This window comes from Ochotona princeps, chromosome 6 (genome assembly GCF_030435755.1).
Source record: "Ochotona princeps isolate mOchPri1 chromosome 6, mOchPri1.hap1, whole genome shotgun sequence".
NCBI lineage: Eukaryota > Metazoa > Chordata > Mammalia > Lagomorpha > Ochotonidae > Ochotona > Ochotona princeps.
In genome coordinates, this window is record NC_080837.1 from 63,585,624 (window position 1) to 63,606,760 (window position 21,137).

The following is a 21,137-nucleotide window of genomic DNA, read 5'->3' on the forward strand; positions in this document are numbered from 1 at the left end:
GAAAGCATTTCCCTTGTTTTCCTTTAACAGTTTGATGGTTTCTGGGTGTAGATTTAGGTCCTTGAACTATTTAGAGCTGATTTTTGTAAAATGTGACAGGTACAGATCTTATTCTGCAAGCTGCTATCCAGTTGTCCCAACAGCAGTTGTTGAATAGACCATGCTTTTTGCCTGGATTGTTTTCAGCTTTCCTGTCAAAGATGGCTATACGTGGGCTCCCTTTTGGTGTTTCTATTCTGTTCCATTGATCTTTTTCTCTGTTTCCGTACCAGTACCAGACTGCTGTGATGACCACTATTCCATAGTATGTCTTGAGGTCTGGAATCGTGATTCCTCCAGCTTGATTTTTATTCTTCGGGGTAGCTTTGGCTATTTGTGGTCTCTTGTGTTTCAAGATGAACTTTTGTATCTTCTATTTCTGAGAAGAATGCTGTTGGAATGTTGACTGGGATTGGGTTGAATCTGTATATTACTTTTGATAATCTGGCCATTTTGACGATGATGATCCTGACAATCCAGGAACATAAGTTTCTCTATTTTTCAATGTCATCATCTTTTTCCTTTTTTGATGTTTTACAGTTTTCATCATAGAAGTCTTCCACATGTTTTGTTAGCTTAATTCCTAGGTATTTAAGATTCCTCTCCATTTTAAATGTTACTGTACTTATAATTTCTTTCTCATCCATGAAATTGTGTACGCTAGTGCCATCGATTTGTGTTCATTAATTTTGTATCCTGTTTCCTTGCCAAAGTCTCTTATGAGTTCCAATAGTCTCTTGACTGATTCTTTTGGTTCTCGTATGTAGATAATCATGTCATCTGCAAATAGAGATAATTTCAGTTCTTCATTTTCTATTTGTATTTCTCTAATTCTTTTTTTCTTGCCTAATAGTTCTGGCAAGGACTTCTAATACTGCATTGAAGAGTAGTGGTGACAGTGGACAGATTTTAGTGGAAAGGCTTCCAGTCTTTCCCCAGTTAGTATGATGCTGGCATTGGGTTTGATTGTGTTGTAGAATGTTCTTGCTACGTCTGTCTTGCTTAGAGTTTTCAGCATAATATAGTGTTGGATTTTATTAAATGCCTTCTCTGCATCTATTGAGATGATCATATGGTTTTTATTTTTCAGTTTTTTTGGTGTGATGTATCACATTTATTGATTTGCAGATGTTGAACCATCACTGCATGCTTGGAATGAATCCCACCTGGTCCAGGTGAATGATCTGCCTGGAGTGCTGTTAGATCCTGTTGCCTAGTATTTTGTTGAGGATTCTCATTTTTTTTGTTGTTGTCTGACTTTGTTATAGGTAATGTTGTTGTCTGACTTTGTTATAGGTAATGTTGGCTTCACAGAAAGAGTTTGGAAGGATTGCCTCCCTTTCTGGTGTTTGGAAAGGCTTGTGGAGGATTGGAGTAAATTCCTCTTAAAATGTTTGGTAGAATTCAGCAGTGAAGCCATCAGGTCCAGGACTTTTCTTGGTTGGGAGGACTTTAATTACTGATTCAATCTCAGTGCATGTTATATGTCTATTCAGATCATTAAATGCTTCTTGATTCAATTTTGATGGATTGTATGTGTCCAAAGATCTATCCATCTCTTCTAGGTCTTCTGATTTGTTCACATATAGATGCTTGTAATAGTTCCTAATAATTCTACTTCTGATTATCTGTTGTTATATTTCCTTTCTAATCTCTAATTCCAATGGTGCATATATTTTCTCTCCTGTTTTTGATAGTTGGCTAGTGGGGAGTCTATTTTGTTGATTTTCTCAAAGAATCAGCTCTTTGATTCGTTGATCTTATGTATAGTTCTTTTGGCTTCTACTTGGTTTATTTCCTCCCCTATTTTGATTATTTCTTTTTTCCTGCTTCATTCAACTGTAAGGTTAGCTCATTTACTTGGTGCTTTTTTAGTTTTCTTAACATATGTATTGATTGAGATGAACTTTCCTCTTAATACTGCCTTGATTTGTGTGTCATAAGTTTTGATACGTTGTGTTGATATCTGCATTTGTTTCAAGCATTTTTTTTCCTTTCTGACCCATTCCTTATTTAGTAACATATTATTTAGTCTCCATGTGTTTGCAAGTCTTCCTGGATAGATTTTCACTATTTCCTTTGCTGTGCAATTTTTTTTTTAAACTTCCTTTTGCTCCATGTGCTTTAGAAAGTCCTAAGTAGTCCTTTCCTACACTAATGTTTTGGAAATACTAATGTTTTTCTCCTAAGTTTTCTTCCAGCAACTTGATAGTCTCAAGAGGGTCTTAAACTTAGGTCTTTGATCCGTCTTGAATTGATGCTTATACATATTGAAAGTTATAGATACAACTTGCATTTGTGAGAGATTTTTCTTACTGTACTGTGTGGTTGGTGCACTTTTGTAAAACAATCAGTTGGCTATAGTTTAATTTTCAGATGCTCTGTTCTGTGACATTGATCTAGGCATTATGTTTATGCCTGTACCATGCTACTTTTCAGGCGTTGTGTTAATCCCAGTTTGATTTTTCTTGCTCTGAATGGCTTTGGCTCTTTTGAAACTTTTGTGATTCCATATGGATTTTTGTATTTTTTTTCTAATTTTGTAAAATAATGTCATTGGTGTTTTGATATGGATTGTGCTGAATCTGTCAATTGTTTTAGCTAATAGACATTTTAATAATACTGACTTTTCAATCCATGAGCAAGGATTATCTTTTCCTAAGCATAGTTTTGTTTCTTTCAGTATACCTGTTTTTAAAACTTCCCCTCAATTCTTTTTACACTGAAGAATGTATACAAAGGGAAAATTTTAGACCACTTGGCTGGCATAATTCTCAGAGAAAATACCTGAGTGTTAGAAGTAGCATGTAACTATTAATAAGGCTGTGATCTCTTAAGGCCCAGGATGGGTTTCTTCAGTTTCCTTGTGGATGTGGAGTTTCATTATATTACCTGCTTCATTCCTGTAAGCCAAGGGGACATTTTGGTGTAAACAACTTTATATAAAACTAACATCTCTTTTACTGGAGGATGTTGTGAAGAAGTAGCATGGTGAACTTGAGTGGCTTGAAAGACTGATTTCAGAGCACAAGCAATAGGCAATTGACAGTAGGGATTATTAAGAGTTTGGTTTGGCTTTTTGTGTATGACGAGTTATTTATGTGAAAGGCAAGAGTGATATAAAGGGAGACACAGAAAAAGACCTTCCATTCTTCAATCCAGTGTTCTACTCCACAAGTGGCCACAGCTGCCAGTTAGGCTAACCTGAAGACAAAAGCCAAAAACTGTCTTGTTCTCCCACATAGAAGATGGCAAACAAATTACTTACGCTGTTTTCTGCTGCTTTCCCAGGCAAAAAAGCAAGAAAATATTGGAAGCAAACAGCCTAGTCTTAAATTAGCACTCTGATAAGTAGATGCTGGCATTGTAGGTGGCACTGTATCCCACTGTGCTACAATACCAATCCTGCCATTGTAGTTTAGTGTAATGAATTAAATGATGTATTTTTAAAAATATTTTCCTTGCAAAAGTAGATGTACAGAGTAGAGACAAAGATCTTCCATTCCCTGGTTCACTGCTCATTGGCTGCAGTGGCTGGAGCTGAGCAGATCTGAAGCCAGGAGCCTAAAACCTTCCCAGTCTCCCACATGGGTGCAGGGTCCCAAGGTGTTGGACCATCCTCCACTGCTTTCCCAGGCCACAAGCAGGATGCTATATGGGAAGTAGAACAGTCTTGACAGGGACTAGCACCCACATGGGATCCCTGTGCTTGAAGGGGGAAGATGAACCAATTGAAGCATTTTGCTTTATTTTTAAAGTGAATTTTTTGAGACAGAGACCCTCTTGTAGTGGTTTTCTCTGTTCATACCTGCAGCAGCACTTACCAGGAACTTTGGTCAGGTTTCCCATGTGAATGGCATGAACTGAATTATTTCACCTGACACCTCCCTAGATTTGCATGTTAGGTAGGCAGCTGGACAATGGCTGGGAGCTGAGATGAACCCAGGTAACAGGATGGGTGGCAGTGTCTTTGAACTACTGAGATAAATGCTTTCCCTTAAATGAGCCATTTTTACTTGGCAATAGACAGATGGTAAAGAGGTTCAACACATATGTACCATTAAGACCTTTTAAATTTAAGGAGGTCTGATCTGAATATCAAAATAATTGAAAAATAAACCCACTTAGAGATTTCAACAGAAGATCTTAAAAGCCTCGTTTTTATGTATTCAGGATGATTTGTTTTTCTTCCCTTAGGCTTCTGAATGCTTATGATGAACATCAAACACTCCTAAAAGAACAGGATTCCTTAAAAAGGAAAGCAGAAAATGGGTATGTAATTGCTTAAAATATGAGTATTGCCTGTATATTTTCATAACTCGAAAAATTAATGTGCAAAGGTGACATTTGTTTTTCATCTGTAGGAATTTTGATAGTTTTCATTTTGACCTTTTCTGTAGATCAGAAGAACCAGAGGAGAAGAAAGCACATACGGACGATACAACCTCATCATCTACACAGATGATTGACGGTGATTTACAGGCAAATCAAGCTGCATATAATTATAGTGCCTGGTATCAAGTGAGTCCATATAGTTATAATTCTTGGCTCATATATGTCCTAAACCTAAATTAGGATTATTTGTTGTTAGAAAATACTTTTTTGTTTCCAAGTTATCTTGCACCTTATATTGTGCTTTAATGTCAGTGTCAACAGTAAACACATTTATTCACTTAAAATTTTTTTCATTGTTTTTCATTGTCAGCTAATTTTAGTATGCTAACATACCACTTTTTCTTTTCAGTACAATTATCAGAATCCTTGGAATTATGGACAGTATTATCCTCCTCCTCCGACGTGATGGCAAAATACAAATTTCAGATGGATTGTGTGAAAAGTATATTTTTTTTAATGAGGGATGTGAACATAAAGTTGTTGTATTTGATAACTTGTCTTCCTTTCTGTGTAACATTTGTTAAGTAATGGGGGGGAATGTCAGGCAGTAGCTTACCACAGATATTTCCTACCATTTATAAAATTTACTTTTTATTGAAGAACTATTTTTTTGATTTTTGCATTAAGTGGTCTAGAATTCTTTTGCAAACCATTTGCAAGTTTTGTAGCCTTAAGGGCAGGAAAAAAAAACCTGACTGCAAATCATGTCAGAGTACAAGATTCTGAAAACCTAAGGGCTGGTTATTAAATAGGTTTTACTTCTGTGAAAACCAACCAATGTAAACTTTTGCTAACAAGGGTTTGTCTGTATGTTTCAGTTATACTTGTGAATTTGGATCTGACTGCAAAGACACTATTAAAATACTATGCCTTGGAATAGAGTATAAATGAGAACGTTGAAAATGTTTGCATCCCTTTAAAAATGAAAATCATATCAATTGTTTCAGGAGACTTTGTATTTAGAACATTCATGTAAAACTGTGAGCAAGTTTTCATTTTGAACTGATCATCTTCACTTTTGTAATAAAACTGAAGACTCATCCAGTGATGGTTTATGAATTTATTGGAGGGGGAACCTAATATTATCTTCATACTCACCATTATCAGTGCCTTATTGCTTTTGAAATACAGTTTTCCTAAATTCAGCTTGTCTTTGTGCTGCTTTCTGCTTATACTTTAACCATGAGCTTTTGCCTTTCATCATAAAGGAGTCTTTTCCTTAAAGTGAATCATGTGTGCCCTCACAAAGCTTTGAAGGAATTTTTTGAGTTAATTCTCTGGTTAGATGTGGCCCTACCCCCGCTCATATAACCAGAATGTTAATATAGTAACACTAAATAAATCAGTAGAGCCATTAGAGTAGGTAAGTTTATTGAGCCTTTTAGTTTACACATGAAGTAAATGGAGAAAACAGTTCTCCCAACATTTTACAGTTGTAGTAAAATACTTTAGACTTCATGTATTTACAAGGAATTACATTTCTCAAAAACTGGGGTAAACAAGCTTGAACTCCTAATTTTCCAGTTTCATTTTCCGTTAACAATGGCAACAAGTTACATAAGTTTCTTCAACGCCAAGTTTTATCACATTGCTGACATCTTTATATCTAGCACTATTTCAATCAATATCCACTAATTCTACTTCAAAAATGAGTTTTGCATTTGGTGGAATTCTGTTAGAAATGTCAAGGTAAATTTGATCAAAAGCACCTCTTCTTTACCTATAGTAATTTTAATCTGAAAGCTGCATTGCAGTTAGCCCTCTATTTGCTAAGACAACAGCACTTCTCAAATAAATTGAACCTCTAGAGCCTTCCGCTCCCCTCCCAATGTTGTGCAGCCACGTGGGGAGTGAGACAGTGGACTAAAAGATCTCTCTCTCCTTTTTGTGTGTGATTTTTTAAAAAAGATTTATTTATTCTTATTGCAAAGTCAGATATACAGAGAGGAAGATCTTCCCTCCGATGATTCACTCCCCAAGTGACCGCAACGGCCGGTGCTGCGCTGTTTTGCGCCACAAGCAGGGAGCTGGATGGGAAGCAGGGCTGCCAGGATTAGAACCGGTGCCCATATGGGATCCCGGTGCGTTCAAGGCGAGGACTTTAGCCGCTAGGCCATGGTGCCGGACCCAAGATCTCTCTCTCCTTCTAAAATCTGCCTTTCCAATAAAAATAAATCTTAAAAAAGCATCAAGTTATACCTGTTCCTACAGTGCCATGTACTGGGCATTTTAATGGCTTAGTGCCAGACCTGCAAACACAAAGACTTGCCTTTCAGGTCTCCAGTGCTGTGGCATAGCACTTGAAACTGCCACCTGTGATGTCATCGTAATGTATGGGCACAATTTTGTGTCCCAACTGCTCCATTTCCCATACTGCTCCCTGCTAATGGCCTGGGAAAAGCAGCAAAATATTGCCCAAGGTCTTGAATTCCAACTGCCCAACTGGGAGACCTGGAAGAAGCTCCTGGCTTTGGCCAGACCCAGGCTCTGTTGCAGGTATCTGTGGAGTAATCAATGGATAGAAGATACTTATATCTGCCTCCCCTCTCTGTTAGTCTGATTAAAAAAACACTGCCTTTCAAAGTTGAAAGCCTAAACTTTAGTTAAGTCTTGAAACCAAGATACTGGAAAAAAAGATAAAGATTCCTAAGCTTAAATACTGTATCAACAGAAATATTTACTGGTACCTGTATTGGAAATGTTAACATGTTATCAGTATCAAGAAGCTGACTAGATAGGATTTCTGATCAGAAGGCTAGCCTACACAGCATCTTCCAAGCCTTGAAGTATTCTCTGTTAAATTCTTTAACTATGAAGAAAAAAGGATACTTGGCATCAGGCTGTCCTTTCTTTCCATAAGCCCATTCAGGTTCAATCTCCAGTCGAGCCTTCTCTCCTTTACTCATAGTTAAGAGTGCCTCGTCCCACTAAGAAACAAAAGCTATGTTCAAAAAAATGCATCTAATAACGAGTACAGACATTCTCAGAGCATGCTGTTATGGATTTCAATGTTAAGGTAGAGTATCCTTGGATGAACCTTGCCTTCAGTTTCCTCATTCAGAAAAAAAAAAAGGATGGATCAAAATGTTTTGACCTGATAAGAGATTCAATGTGAAAACATCATGGAAAGTAGTTTGTTACTAGCATCAGCATAAAAGAATTGATAGATTTTCACATTAAAACACAGACTTTAAAATTTAGAGGGATAACTCTTAAGTACTCTGAAGCTCTTTAAGATCATCAAATTGCAACAGAATCATGACAGTAACTAAATATTAGAGCACTTGTACTTGAAAGATAAAAACTAACTTTTCAAATAAGTGATAAACACTTCTTGGTTGCCTGTTCATTTGTTCCAAATTTGGATCCAAAAGCCTTTTGCCACAGTTAACATCTTCAAAGGATACAGAGTATAATTTCTGTAGCCTATACTCTGCTGTGCAACAAAAACAATGATGAAGTAATAGACATGTCACATGTAGAAATTAATGACTGGAAGAAATTAACATGCAGTCAACATACGGAGAAGTATCAAGTTGATATTGTTACCAATTTTGTGTAAGTATGTGTGAAAACCTGAACTGTTATGTTTCCTTATGTTATCCCTCACATGTAAGGATGGCTAAATCATGCTTTTGATTTTTCTTTGTTGTTTCTAGATTGAGGCAAGAAAGCTACAGAAACAAAACTCCTATGAATAACAGTGGAATAGATATTTTATGTTTCCACTTCAGGTATATAAGCAATAGAACAGCTATGAAATTTAAGAAACTTAAAGACAAACGTAGAGACCAAACATTTTGTAGAAAATTTACTTTATGAAAAAAAATAACGGCAAAGACATGGAGAGGCTAATGGTTGAACCCGTACTGTACTGTGTAATTTTTGCTTCTTTACACATAATAGGAAACAGACAACAACTTGAGCTAGATTAGCTAGCAAAATAAAGCACCTGGTTTGTTACACTGAACACTTTCCAGTATGTTCTATCCTATACTTTGACCCCATGCACCATAAAATGCCAGATACCAGAATATTTTTCATTGCCATTTTTTACTTACTCCTCTGATAACTTTGCCCACTCCAACCTTAAAACTTAAAGGCTTAGCATTTTTCTTCTTCTTTGAACCTATAAGACAGATTTCCTTATAATTAATAACATACTCTATTAAGAAACTAAGTTCAATGGAAAACCCCAACGGTTTAATTCATTTCAGAATTGTAATACTTACCTGAAAATAAATCAAAGGGCCAGTGTGGCATAGTGAGTTTAAACTTTTGCCTGCAACACTGACATCCCATGTGAGCACCAGTTTAAGTCCCGGCTGTTCCACTTCTGATCCAGCTCCCTGCTAATGTGCCTGAAAAAGCAGTGGAGGATGGCCGGAGTGCTTGGGCCTCTGCCACCCACACGGAAGACCGGAAGACCTGGGAGTTCCAGGCGCCTAGCTTCGGCTGTTTTGGGGGGCGGGGGGGATGATGAGCAAGCAGCTGGAAAGATCTCTCTCCCCTAGTCTCTGCCCCTTCTTTCCTCTTCCCTCCTTCCTTTCTGCCATGTTGCTTGTGAATAAATGAATCTTAAAAAAGGGAAAGCAAAGCTGGGAAAGCAGTTTATCACAAAAAATCTAGATGTCAAAACATGGTCTCAATTAAGGGTAGAATGTAAGGACCACCAAAATGGTACACTATCCTGCCTTTTTGACGAAAATTAGTTTTACCTTGGGACACTGCTATAGTTTGATTATGGACTGTCATGTTCAACGTTGGTCACCACTGTGGCACTTTATTCATTAAGATGCAATAATACTTGTACTCATGGGATTGTGTTCTCAACGTTGAAGGAGTGTATCAGTTACTTCCAAAGAAAACTGTTACAAAGCAAAGTTGATACCAGCAACTCCCCTAACTGCCATGCACACACACAACTCTTTCACATGTGCCTTGGCTTGCTTTTCCACTTTCATACAGTGCATGGAGCAACACATGTTCCCCATCCAGAAAGTAGATGGAATATTCTTGGACTTTAGAACTGTGACCCAAAATAAACTCTAAGTTATCCAGCAGAAAATAGTATAAAACAATCACCAAATTTATACTAGGATTCCTTATTTCTACTTTCTAAGGACCAAGAAAGAGGCCTTTCACCAGCCAATAAACAGTGAACTCAGTATCTGTGTGCAAAATGTATTTGGAGAAAAGTCAAGAGAAATCATGTAAAAATATTTCAATGTCTGAAGTCCAAGAGAATATTAAATTTAGACTTACTTGTTTGAACATTAGTATCAAAAACAGTACCATCCTGTAGTGTTCCTGTATACCAGCAGTGAACAACATCTCCTTTTTTGGGAAAGTTGGTTTTATCTCCTTTTTTGAGAACAGATTTTGTATATTTTGGTGGACCCTAAAAACAAAACAAAAACACCCAAAGTTAGCAATTAATGTCCTTCCTTTAGAAAAATAATGTCTACCAGGGTCCTTCAAAAAAAATTCTGTGGAAAGTGGAATCAAGTTTTACTTTAGTATGAAAATAATATTTTTGCACACATGAGGTCTTTAGACAGTTCACAAGAAATGGAAACTATGGTTTGGAAAACTGTGCTAGAATTTTTATAACTTTTGTACTCAAAAATCAGTTTTTCTACAAAATGTTTCAAAGATTTGAGTCATTTCAACAGTCATAATTAATGCTACTTCTTTAATACATGTTTTAAGGATTATTTATTTCTAACAAAGTCATGACCAAGAGATATCTTCCATCCTGGTAGTTTGTTCTGCAAATACACAATAGCTAGGCCTGGGCCAGGCTGGAGACAGGACACAGGAACTCCATTTCGGTATCAACTGTGGGTAGCAAGGGCCATCTTCTAATGCCTTCACAGGCCCATCAGAAGACAGAAAACAGTAGTGCAGTATTGAAAATATGGTCCAGTAAGGGATGCCAACATAGCAAGCAGTAACTTAACTTGCTATGCCAATATACCCACCTCTATTTTTTTTTAAGATGTCTTTTCACCGGAAAAGCAGATTTTACTGAGACAAGGAGGGACAGAGAAAAAGATCTCCATCTGCTGGTTCACTCCCCAAATGGCTGCAATGAATGAAACAGCCCATCCGAAGCAGGGAGCCACCTCCAGGTCTCCCACATGGGCTCATGGCCCTAGGGTTTTGGTCCATCTTCTGCTGTTTTCCCAGGCCACAAGCTAGGTGGGAAGTGCAACACCAAAACCACCAACTCATGAAATCTTTTATTTTAGTTTTGAGGTATAAATTACAAATACTTCTGGATTATTTTTGAGTAAGGATCTAGATGAAATAAATTGTACATAATACTCTTTAATTTGAGAAATACTGCAAACTGAATATTGCTTCATTCAAAATCACACTTACATCAATAAATGTTAGGGTGGTACTGGGGTACAACAGCCTAAGTGGCCACCTAGGATGATGCAACCCAGATCAGAGCACTGGTTCAAGTCACAGATGCTCGACTTGGAATCCAGCTACCTGCTAATGCACCTGGGACAAATGCTTTGGCCGCTGCCACCCATGTGGGAGACCAGGATAAAGCTCCTGGCTTTGGCCTGGTCCGGCCCCAGTCAACATGGCTATTTTGGGAGTGAATCAGCAAATAAGAAAATGTCATAGACAAACCTCATCCTGAGTCTCTTCGGACTTGGTTTCTTTGGGTTTATCTTCATTAAGCTTCACATTTTTCACTTGCTCAGATACTTTACTTACATTTTCAGAGCCCTTGAAACGCTGAAAGGAAAGCATTGAGACATAACGAGGTTAGGCTAAAAACTAGAAAGGTTATGTAGATTCTCAGCCTTTCTATCTAATAAACATCTGCACAATGGATATAGTTCAAGTGTGCAGACACTGCCCTAAGGACAAAGTAAGAAACCTGTTAAACACTTTAACAATAAATTATAACCCTCAGGTCAGCTTACAATACAGATTCTGATATGAGGACAATGGCCTTTAGAAAGGCTAACTCCTACTTTCAAAACCGTAACATGGGAAAAAAAGGAAGAGAAAGGTTAACGTTGAGCTGGAGACACAGTCTTCAGACAACAACTTAAAGACCCTTCTGTGGAAGGTGGTCATCACATCGTGAATAGTGAAAAATTTCTTAAAAGCAGCTTTCCTAAAATTCAGCTGAAATCTAAAGCAGACTTTAAATTTGTTAATGAAATGGAAATTGCTTTTCAGAACATATTTGATATGCAGAGTAATATGGTAATACTTTGACCTAATGTATTTTAAATATTGCAAGAGCCTTAATAATCAGCCTTCTCAATTTAAGCTACTAGAAAATTATCTTTGCAAACCCAACCCACTTCAAAATACCACAACATTCTGTCACTGTATATAAGCTTGTTACAATGACAGCTAGTCCACTTATGATTAATTAGTAGAAAAAGCTTAACATTTTACATTACAAATTTTTAAATGGCGTAATGCTTACCTTACTTTCAAACAGATGGTTATAGGCTGTAACCAAATGATCCTTGTTGGCTGTCTTGGCGACATTTTTAATGTTGCCTAATAACTTATGTTCTGCAAGAAACTACAAAGGCAAACTCAGATTAGCCAAAAATAATTTCACTCAATTAAGAAATTAACTGTTAATGTTAGCAGTTATGTTTCAACTGCACTACTAATGCAGAATGATATAAACATGATTTTATACCCTAGTTCAAGAATATTTTTAAATAAAATATTTGTAAGAACTCTTCACAAGGGTAGAACTGCAATGCTGAGTCACAGGTGCAACAGTCCTTCATCCTAACCTTCTTCCCACTGCAGAATCACACACAAGAGCATGTTTACAGGAAGGACACTGTGGTGACTGCCGACGGGTGCTCATAGAAAGCTGCTTGGACTGCCCCTGGGCGTCACCAGTAGCACTGGGCACTATATATAACGCTCCAATCACTACCAGGTGTGTCAAGAGAACTATGTCCAATACAGTATTATTATTATTTCTTACAACAATATTCCTAATAATTAAGAGTATAGGCATAAAATCACGTTCTTCGGCTAACATCCTAGTCATCTGATCCTGGACAAGGGGCTAAGGTTTCCCATAAAGGGAGCAGTTTCTTTTCCCTTGCTTATAAGACTGCCAGCCAGTTTTACATTAGATTGCATTTGTTTTAAAAAATGCTTTAAGGTGGCCAGCCAGATGGCTCAATTAGCTAATACTCCACCCTCAAGCACCAGCATCCCATCTGGGCATTGGTTCGTGTCCCAGCTGCTCTACTTCCCATCCAGCTCCCTGCTTGTGGCCTGCAAAAGCAGTTGAGGACTGCTCAAAGCCTTGGTAACCTGCACCTGTGTGGGAGACCTGGAAGAGGCTCCGGGTTCCTAGCTTCAAATCAGCTCAGCTCTGGCTTTTGTGGCTAATTGGGCAGTGAGCTAGCAGACAGAAGATCCTTCTCTCCTTCTCTCCCTAAATCTGAACTACCTTCTCAATAAGAATAAATAAATATAGGCCCGGTATGGTAGCTTACTGGCTAAAGTCCTTGCATTCCACACGCCAGGATCCCATATGGGTGCTGGTTTTAATCCTGATTGCTCTACTTCCCATCCAGCTCCCTGCTTGTGATCTGGGAAAGCAGTGCAGGACAGCCCAAAGCCTTGGGACCCTGCACCTGCATGGGAGACCTGAAAGAAACTCCAGGCTTTGGATTGGTTCAGTTCCAGCTAAAGTCCTCGCCTTGAATGCACCAGGATCCCACCGGCAGCCCCACTTCCCATCCAGCTCCCTGCTTGTGGCCTGGGAAAGCAGTCGAGGACTGCCCAAAACCTTGGGACCCTGCACTAGCGTGGAGACCTGGAGGAAGTTCCTGGCTCCTGGCTTCGGATCAGTGTAGCACTGACCATTGCAGTCACTTCGGGAGTGAACCAGCAGATGAACGATATTTCTCTCTGTACCTCCCTCTCTGTATTTCTGCCTTTCCAATAAAAATAAATAAATTTTAAGTAAATACATCTTAAAAAGTACAAAAGCATTTTGTGAAAGCACTACTGCGCCATTAATGATATTGTCCACTCAGTTCCTCTGGTTCAGTCAACTGGCTTAAGATAAAAATGATTCTATCTTTACTTTTCGTCCTACATGGCCAAACACAGAACACCACCTTTCTAAATGTTATATAAATATCTGCTACATTAATCTTAAGATGTTGAGTTCTGAATAATTATTCATTAGAAACAGAAGAACCCCCAAACGAAAATTCAAAGGAAATGGGAAGACTCCCCCAAAGAAGAAACACAATCCCCTCAGAAGAATCCAAAAATAATTTTTTTTAAATTAAGTTAGAATTTAAAAAAAGAAATGGTAAAGAACTGCAGGCTGCAGCTTTGACTTCTGGCAAGGGGATGAGGCTGCATGGGTACTACCACGTATAGTAGGACAGCAGTTAAGAACTGTAAGAATGATCTCCACTCCTAAGGCACAAACGAGCCAGGTGGAACAGAAATAACTTGTGACTACAGATGGCTGCTTAAGATGGATACTGCAACAGCAGGTCGTGCACTACGAGGAATGCCAAATAAATTTCTTGGTCTAACAATGAAATGCGATAATGACTTTCCTAAGTACAGAAGTGCAAAAAATCTTGTTAAACGTCTACATTAAATTAAAAAAATAAAAAGTGAAAACTACAATCTACAGAGTTTTGAAAATCACACGCATGTATTTTCAGCACTTGGTTAACTGGCGCACAATGTGAGCTCCGAGTCACTGTTCCCAGGCAGACCCTCGCATCCTCTGCCCCCTCCCCGGCACCCGGGGCTCCTTTCCCGGGCTTTCGGGGGGCCCCCCGCCACAGCCCCTCCAATCTCTGGGTGTCTTTCTTCCTGACCTCCGCCCCCCACTGAAGGTTCCTAATGGGGGTTCAAATTTTACGACTGCAGCCTGCGTGCCCCAGGAAACAAAGCTGCGGGCCCCGCCGAGGCAGGTTGGGCCAGAGGGGCGTCACCGCGAGTGCTGGGTGCCCACGAGGCCGCCAAGGCCTGCCCGACCACCGCCGCGGGAAGGCGAGGGCGGAGGCACCGCGGAATATGGAATGTCTAGGCATCTCCGGGGGGGGGTGAGGCCTCCCGCAGCTACAGCAGCCCGGTGCCCCGCCGCCTCTGGTACCGAATCTGAACCGTGATCCTGCAGAAACTTGATAATGTCCTTCTTGGGCAACTGTTCGCTGCGCAGCTGCTCCACGGTCCACGCCCGCTGTGGAACGGCGGCGGCCATCTTCCCCCACTGCCTCAGCCGGACTGAGCTAGCCCGCCGCGGTATGGCTCTGCCCCGCCCCCTGGAGACGGGGCCAGCGCACTGCACGCATCCTGATTGGCTCCCGTCCTTGAGTGACGTGCGTATTGTGCTATGAGAGCTGCATTGTTGAGTCTGGAGAAGCGGCAGAGGCGGCTACCACAAGAACTGTGGTCCTCATCCCTTCTGGCTTGTGTCCTGTGTTAGGCAATCTCTAGTAGTAGCGCTATTTACCAGTAATTATGCACACGTGTTTATTCATTACGGCCTGCTGTGCCTTTGAAGGCTTGGAACCTGTTTAAAAAAAAAGCACTGAGCTTCTCATTTACTTCTAACGACTCCAGTTGGTCAGGCCTGGACCATCAGAACCACACACATCCAGCCGTCTCTCAAGGCTCACAGCAGTGAAACTTAAAAAACTGTCGTTCTTGTATACAAGCGAGGAACGATGCGTTGGAGAGCAATTTTGAGCGGCGCTTACTATGGTTTTTCTCCAGGCTCCATGTGTTCCTACTTTTCCTTAATACGCGAGGAAACCCACTCACAGAATCTACTCTGTTAGAGTCTGGGCTAAAGCCGCTGGACATCAGGGTGCGAGCTAGTCAACCCCCCGGAGAACGACAGAGTCTCACTGGTAATGCAAACAGCAAACAGAGTTTATTGCGCCAGTATGCTAGGGCCAGACCGCACTTGGGGCACACAGGCCAGCCAAGCGGTGCAGTCGGACCCAGAACGAGCCCAAGACAGAAGCTTATATAGGCCCTTTTTGACTGGGAAATACATCAGAAGTAACAACCTTAGACATGTTCATTATTTTATGGCCTTCAGGCACAGGGAGCCCGTTCTGTTCTCATACCCGCTATCTGTATGGTTCATCCCATTCTCACACCCTTATCTTCTTCCTATTCCTAGGACTGGAGAAGAATTGTGCCCTTGCCCCCTGCACTTGGGTTCACAAAGTTGCAGGACAGCAAAGAACAGATTTATCATTTATCGCTAAAGCGGAATCCTCCCAAAGTTTAGGTGCCTCCTGGCCTAGCAAAGTAGCAGTTTTCTCCATACAAAGTAACCACACACTGCCCAATAATAACATTTTACCCACACTCTAACAACTCAAGGCCGTCAAGGTTGGGGTGGAGAGGCCAGCAAGGCGCCCAAGCTCGAGGGAAGAAACTATCCAGTAGGACAGACTTAAGGCCCGACGTTGGAAGTTCGTCGGGAATGGAGATGGGATAGTTGAACAACGGGACCAGATCACACTCACTTCCATCTTATGCCTAGTTATTTTATTCTCTCAGCCTACTCAGAGCAATGACACAAGTATTTAATTCTGTTGTCACTGGCTTTTGCTTCATCTTCCAATTTAAAAACACACACAGCGTATCAGAAGTTCAGGGACGCCAAGTTTACAAAATAAGGAACACTTTGCTGTCCTCAGAAAGTCAACCTTATGTATCATTTGAAGCGATACCATGTTAGCTATGCCGCCCAGAAATCGGAACTCAAGTTTAGAGTCACTTAAAAAAAAAAACTGCGAGGGGGACTACATTTACTGTAACTCCTTGGAGGTGCGCGTGCCCCTACGGAAATCCGTAAGGATTTTGGCAGGCCTGCCAATCATCTCCCCAGCTCCGACTGTGGCGGCATTTTGAACCTAAAGAATCTCCTGCGTCCTCTCTCTCCTTCCAGGGTTTGGTGCGGAGGAGCCCCATGGAGATCGCCGGCGCGGCGGTTGAGCTGCAGCGGTTGCCGTTGTGTGAGAGGAGCCTCGGGTGGCGGTCGACCTGATGAGCGGACGCCAGAGGACTCTCCTCCAGGCGTGGGGCTGCAGCGTTACCCGAGCCGCCGCCTCGACCCCGGGAGCCAGAGCCGGGACCCCGGGAACCAGCGCCGCGACCCCGGGAGCCAGAGCCGGGACCCCGGAAGCCAGCGCCGGGACCCCGGGAGCCATAGCCGGGACCCCGGAAGCCAGCGCCGCGACCGAGCGGCCTCCCAGCGCCGCAGCAGCTCAGCCCGATTCCGACGACGATGTGCTGCTGGTTGCGGCGTGCGAGGCCGAGCAGCAGCTGCGTCTGGAGAATGGCGGGTTTTGCTCTTCGGCTGGCGCTTTATGGATTTACCCTACCAATTGCCCGGTGCGGGACTATCAGCTGCGCATTTCCCAGACCGCCCTATTGTGCAACACGCTGGTGTGTCTGCCCACGGGACTGGGGAAGACCTTTATCGCCGCTGTGGTTATGTACAATTTCTACCGCTGGTTCCCCTCCGGGAAGGTTGTCTTCATGGCTCCCACGAAGCCCCTAGTGACACAGCAGATCGAGGCTTGCTATCGAGTGATGGGCATCCCGCAGTCACACATGGCCGAGATGACAGGTGTTTACTGAGCGCGGGCGCATTGAAAGTGAAGGTCTGGGCACCCAGGGAGAACAGGCAGTGGACATAGAGCTAGAGCAGTGGTTCCTGACTCTCCTTCCAAAACCCCAGGGTCCGAAAGCTCCCCTGCCTTAGAGAATTCTCTCCTGCTAAGTTGGACACTCATTAATAAGGTTACTTTGTTGAGCCCTTGAACTGGTCACTAACCTTGATCTTTCCCCAGGAAGTACACAGTGTAGAATATCACATCTGTTTACAGGGTCTACGGCAGTGTGCACCAGGAAGGAAGTGTGGTGCAAGAAGAGAGTCCTTTTTCTTACACCTCAAGTCATGGTGAACGACCTTTCTAGAGGAACCTGTCCTGCTGCTGAGGTGAAGTGTCTAGTCATCGACGAGGCTCACAAAGCTCTTGGAAACTATGCTTATTGCCAGGTAAGGCTTTTGTCCAGTGCTGGTGAAGCCATGCTCAGATTGTGAAGTACTTTGAGTGCTTACCCGTAATGGGAGATAGTGATGGTACGAAAAACCTTATATCTGTCATCTTGAAACAGGTGGTAATACTTTCCCTCACCCATGTTTCTTTGTTTTTGTTTGTTTTTGGTTTTTTGTTTTGTTTTTGTCATGGCAAGATAATTAGATATGTCACGAGTACCTGATGATATGTCACGATGGGGCATTGATGGAGGATTTAGATGTAGTTTTGGAAGATAATAAAAAACTGGTGATGTGTACACGGTGCCTTTCTTCAACAGCTGGGCAAACTGTCAGTGCTAGAGGGATGGAGTGATTGATGCACATGCACCATGTCAAACACACCACCTTCCGTTTGCGCACTACAGGAATATCCAGTGGTAGGATGTGGCTACAGAGATCATTCAGCTCTTTACACTGGAAGAACTTGAATCCTCTTTCTCTGAAGAGTGGTTTGGTCGGTGCTACTTATGGGTCACGTCATGAATGCATTTGCATCTTATACTTAACGGCTTGAATGTACTTTATGAGTCAAAGGGGATATAGGTGCTCAAGACTCATCAAACATTTTAGCTGCAGTGACACTTCGGGTTTAAAAGATAGGAACAGGAAGAAGGATAAAAACAGGGTATCCCATGAGGCATAGGAAAAAGGCAGGAAGAATTGTGGCTTGGAAAGTTGTGAAAATATGAGAATTCAGAAACAACATAATTAGGAAGCATGAAAAGATATTTGGGTTTTTATTTACTTTATAGAGTGTTTATATTTTTAAAGATTTTATGTTATTTATTTTTATTGCAAAGTCAGATATACAGGGGAGGAAAGACAGAGCGGAAGATCTTCCATCCGATCATTCACTCCCCAAGTGAACACAATGGCCGGAGCTGAACCAATTCGAAGCTAGGAGCCAGGAGCTTCTTCTGGGCCTCCCAGTCGGGTGCTGGGTCCCAAGGCTTTGGGCCATCCTTGACTGCTTTCCCAGGCCACACGCAGGGAGCTGGATGGGAAACAGGGCGGTGGGGTTACAACCAGTGCCCATATGAGATCCCAGCGTGCTCAAGACGAGGACTCTAGTTGCTAGGCCACGTCGCCGGGCCCTAGAGTCTTTATTTTTATTTTAAAAGCAGAGTTACAGGAGGAAGAGAGAGGTATTGCATCCACTAGTTCACTCCCCAGATGGTTACAATGGCCAGAGCTTGGCTGAGCCGAAGCCAGGAGCCAGGAGCCAGGAGCTTCCCTTGGGTCTCCCATGCAGGTACAGAGTCCCAAGACTTTGGGTTGTCCTCGACTGCTTTCCCAGGCCTTAAGCAAGGAGCTGGATCAGAAGTGGAGCATCTGGGCCTGGCACGATACACTAGTGGTAAAGTCCTTGCCTTGTACATGCCGGGATCCCATATCCACACCAGTTCTAATCCTAGTAGCCCCGCTTGTGGCCTGGGAAAGCAGTCAAGGATGGCCCAATACCTTGGGACCCTGCACCTGTGTAGGAGACCTGGAAGAACTCCTGATTCCTGGCTTGCAATCAGTGTAGCACTGGCCGTTGCGGTCACTTAAGGAGCCAATCAGTGATGGACAGATGATCTTCCTCTCTGCCTTTCCTCCTCTCTATATATATCTGACTTTGCAATAAAAACGAATAAATGTTTTTTAAAAAAAGATCTTAAAAGAAGTGGAACAGCCAGGATTCAAGCAGGTGGCAGTTTTCTCTGTATACCACAATGCTAATGCTGTCAGGTTTCTTATACTTGATCCTCTTAATTATATAGGAAATGTAGGAAACGAACTGATTTATTTGTTCATATCTTACAAGCTAACATGTATTTGTTAAGATTTCCACTTGAAATAAAGGGATATCTTAAACATTTTACTCGGAATTCCTTATGTAGTTTTGTTTACATTATTTTTTTTTTAATTTCTGGACGTTAGATTATTTTTTAAAGTTATTTAGAATGATTAAAAATTTACTGACTTCATTGATAACTACACAGCCTTGGGAGTTTATGCTCCTTGAATATTCCAGAAACAGATTCCAGCAGGCACACCAGCTGCACGCAGGTAGTATCCTAGGATCCAGGTGCGTCAACACCAATCCCACTTGTATAGGATGCTTGAGGATTACTACTGAAAAGAAGTACTGTGTTGGGCTCACTTTTCTTGTATGACACTTTTGGTATGTATTGGTATATAGAGCATGTAATAAAATGATTTAATTCAGAACTGCCAACATTGCCTCACAATCTGAAAGAAAACTTTGAATTTTACACAAAATGAATTTTCAAAAAATATTTGAGGGCCCTGCGCAGCTGTCTTGAATGCCACGCTGGGCCCCATATGGGCACTGGTTCTAATCCTGGCAGCCCCACTTCCCATCCAGCTCCCTGCTTGTGGCCTGGGACAGCAGTGGAGGACAGCCCAAAGCCTTGGGATCCTGCACCTGTGTGGGAGACCCGGAGGAGCTCCTGGCTCCTGACTTAGGATCAGCATAGCACCAGCCGTTGTGGTTACTTGGGGAGTGAATCATCAGATGGAAGATCTTCCTGTCTGTATATCTGACTTTGCAATAAAAATAAATAAAACTTAAATAAAACTAATTGGAAGGCAGAAACAGTGAGCCACACATTTATTAGACACTCCCCAATTGTCTGCAATGACCAGGCCTGGCCAGAACAGGCAGGGATCCAGGAGTTCCACCTTGGTCTCCCACGTGGATGGTAGGGACCCACTGACTTGAGCCATCACTTCTCCCTCCTGAGGGCGTTAAGAGGAAGCTGGGTCATAGTATGATGGCTAACAATCAGACAGTGTCCGCGTGGATTAACTCACCACACCACAGCAGCAGTCCTTAGATCACATTCATAAAAACTTCATAAATAAATCTTTGGGTTATTAATTAAAATTCTGTCTGTGTCTCATTGACTCTATGATTTGGTTTGAAGTTAGTGATTTTTGGATAATTTTGTTTTTCTTGTTTAGTTCCTGTATCTGATGTGGGAACTTACGGGATACTGAGAACTGCTGCTGCAGCTCAGTTTGCAAAGGGAGTTTCTCTTCCTTGGTATTGAGACCTCAACTGAAGGGACATAGGATTAATTGCACTAAAAGTGGGCATTGGGTTCAAACTACAAAGAGCAGAAAGGTGTTTTGGTATTACTGAGGAGATGTTTTAGGACTTGACAGTTAAAATTTTTTAAAGGATTTATTTTAGTTTTATTGGAAAGTCAGATATACGGAGGGAAGCAGAGATAAAGATCTTTCATTTGATGATTCACTCCCTAGGAGGCCACAATGACCAGACCTGAGTGGATCTAAAGCCAGGAGTCAGGAACTTCTTCCAGGTCTCCCACACTGGTGCAGGGTCCCAAGGCTTTGGGCCGTCCCTGACTGCTTTCCCAGGCCACAAGCAGGGAGCTAGATGTAAAGTGGGGCTGCCGGGATTAGAACCAGTGCTTATGTGGAATTCTGGCACCTGCAGGGCAAGGACTTTAGCAGCTACGCTACCATGCCGGCCGGAAATGTTAGATTTTGAAAACTCATCTCAGGACCTAGCATTGTGGTTTAGCATGTCAAGCTGCTGCTTCCGGTG

General features: G+C 41.7%; 3 protein-coding genes across 6 annotated transcripts in view; 2 read left to right on the forward strand and 1 right to left on the reverse strand.

Annotated features, from left to right (window-relative positions):
• Positions 1 to 5,480, forward strand: part of PRPF39 (pre-mRNA processing factor 39) — a 32,089-nt gene extending 26,609 nt beyond the window's left edge. For all 4 annotated transcript variants that reach the window (XM_058666381.1, XM_058666382.1, XM_058666383.1 and 1 more), the window contains 3 exons: positions 4,237 to 4,311; positions 4,440 to 4,560; positions 4,784 to 5,480. In XM_058666381.1, the coding sequence (XP_058522364.1) occupies positions 4,237 to 4,311; positions 4,440 to 4,560; positions 4,784 to 4,840 (253 nt within the window). In that variant the 3' untranslated portion in view covers positions 4,841 to 5,480. The remainder of the gene's footprint in view (positions 1 to 4,236; positions 4,312 to 4,439; positions 4,561 to 4,783) is intronic.
• Positions 5,481 to 5,786: 306 nt separating this feature from the next.
• FKBP3 (FKBP prolyl isomerase 3) lies at positions 5,787 to 14,877 on the reverse strand. Its single transcript, XM_004584792.4, has 7 exons — positions 14,585 to 14,877; positions 11,903 to 12,004; positions 11,086 to 11,193; positions 9,700 to 9,835; positions 8,496 to 8,563; positions 7,264 to 7,361; positions 5,787 to 6,106 (listed from the first exon to the last, which is right to left on the reverse strand). Exons 1-7 carry the CDS (start codon positions 14,690 to 14,692, stop codon positions 6,052 to 6,054), a joined length of 675 nt encoding a protein of 224 aa, XP_004584849.1. The 5' UTR covers positions 14,693 to 14,877; the 3' UTR covers positions 5,787 to 6,051.
• A 1,445-nt stretch (positions 14,878 to 16,322) lies between these two features.
• Positions 16,323 to 21,137, forward strand: part of FANCM (FA complementation group M) — a 54,556-nt gene continuing 49,741 nt past the window's right edge. The window contains exons 1-2 of the mRNA XM_058666385.1: positions 16,323 to 17,083; positions 17,343 to 17,515. Coding sequence (XP_058522368.1) covers positions 16,498 to 17,083; positions 17,343 to 17,515 — 759 coding nt within the window. The 5' untranslated portion in view covers positions 16,323 to 16,497. The remainder of the gene's footprint in view (positions 17,084 to 17,342; positions 17,516 to 21,137) is intronic.

Coding starts and splice junctions, on each gene's coding strand:
- FKBP3 (XM_004584792.4), bottom strand. CDS start 14,692: ATGGCCGCCGCCGTTCCACAGCGGGCGTGGACCGTGGAGCAGCTGCGC. Junction 11,194..11,902: donor ACCATCTGTTTGAAAGTAAG/GTAAGCATTACG, acceptor CTTTCCTTTCAG/CGTTTCAAGGGCTCTGAAAA. Junction 7,362..8,495: donor TGGGCAAAGTTATCAGAGGA/GTAAGTAAAAAA, acceptor TTTGTTTCTTAG/TGGGACGAGGCACTCTTAAC.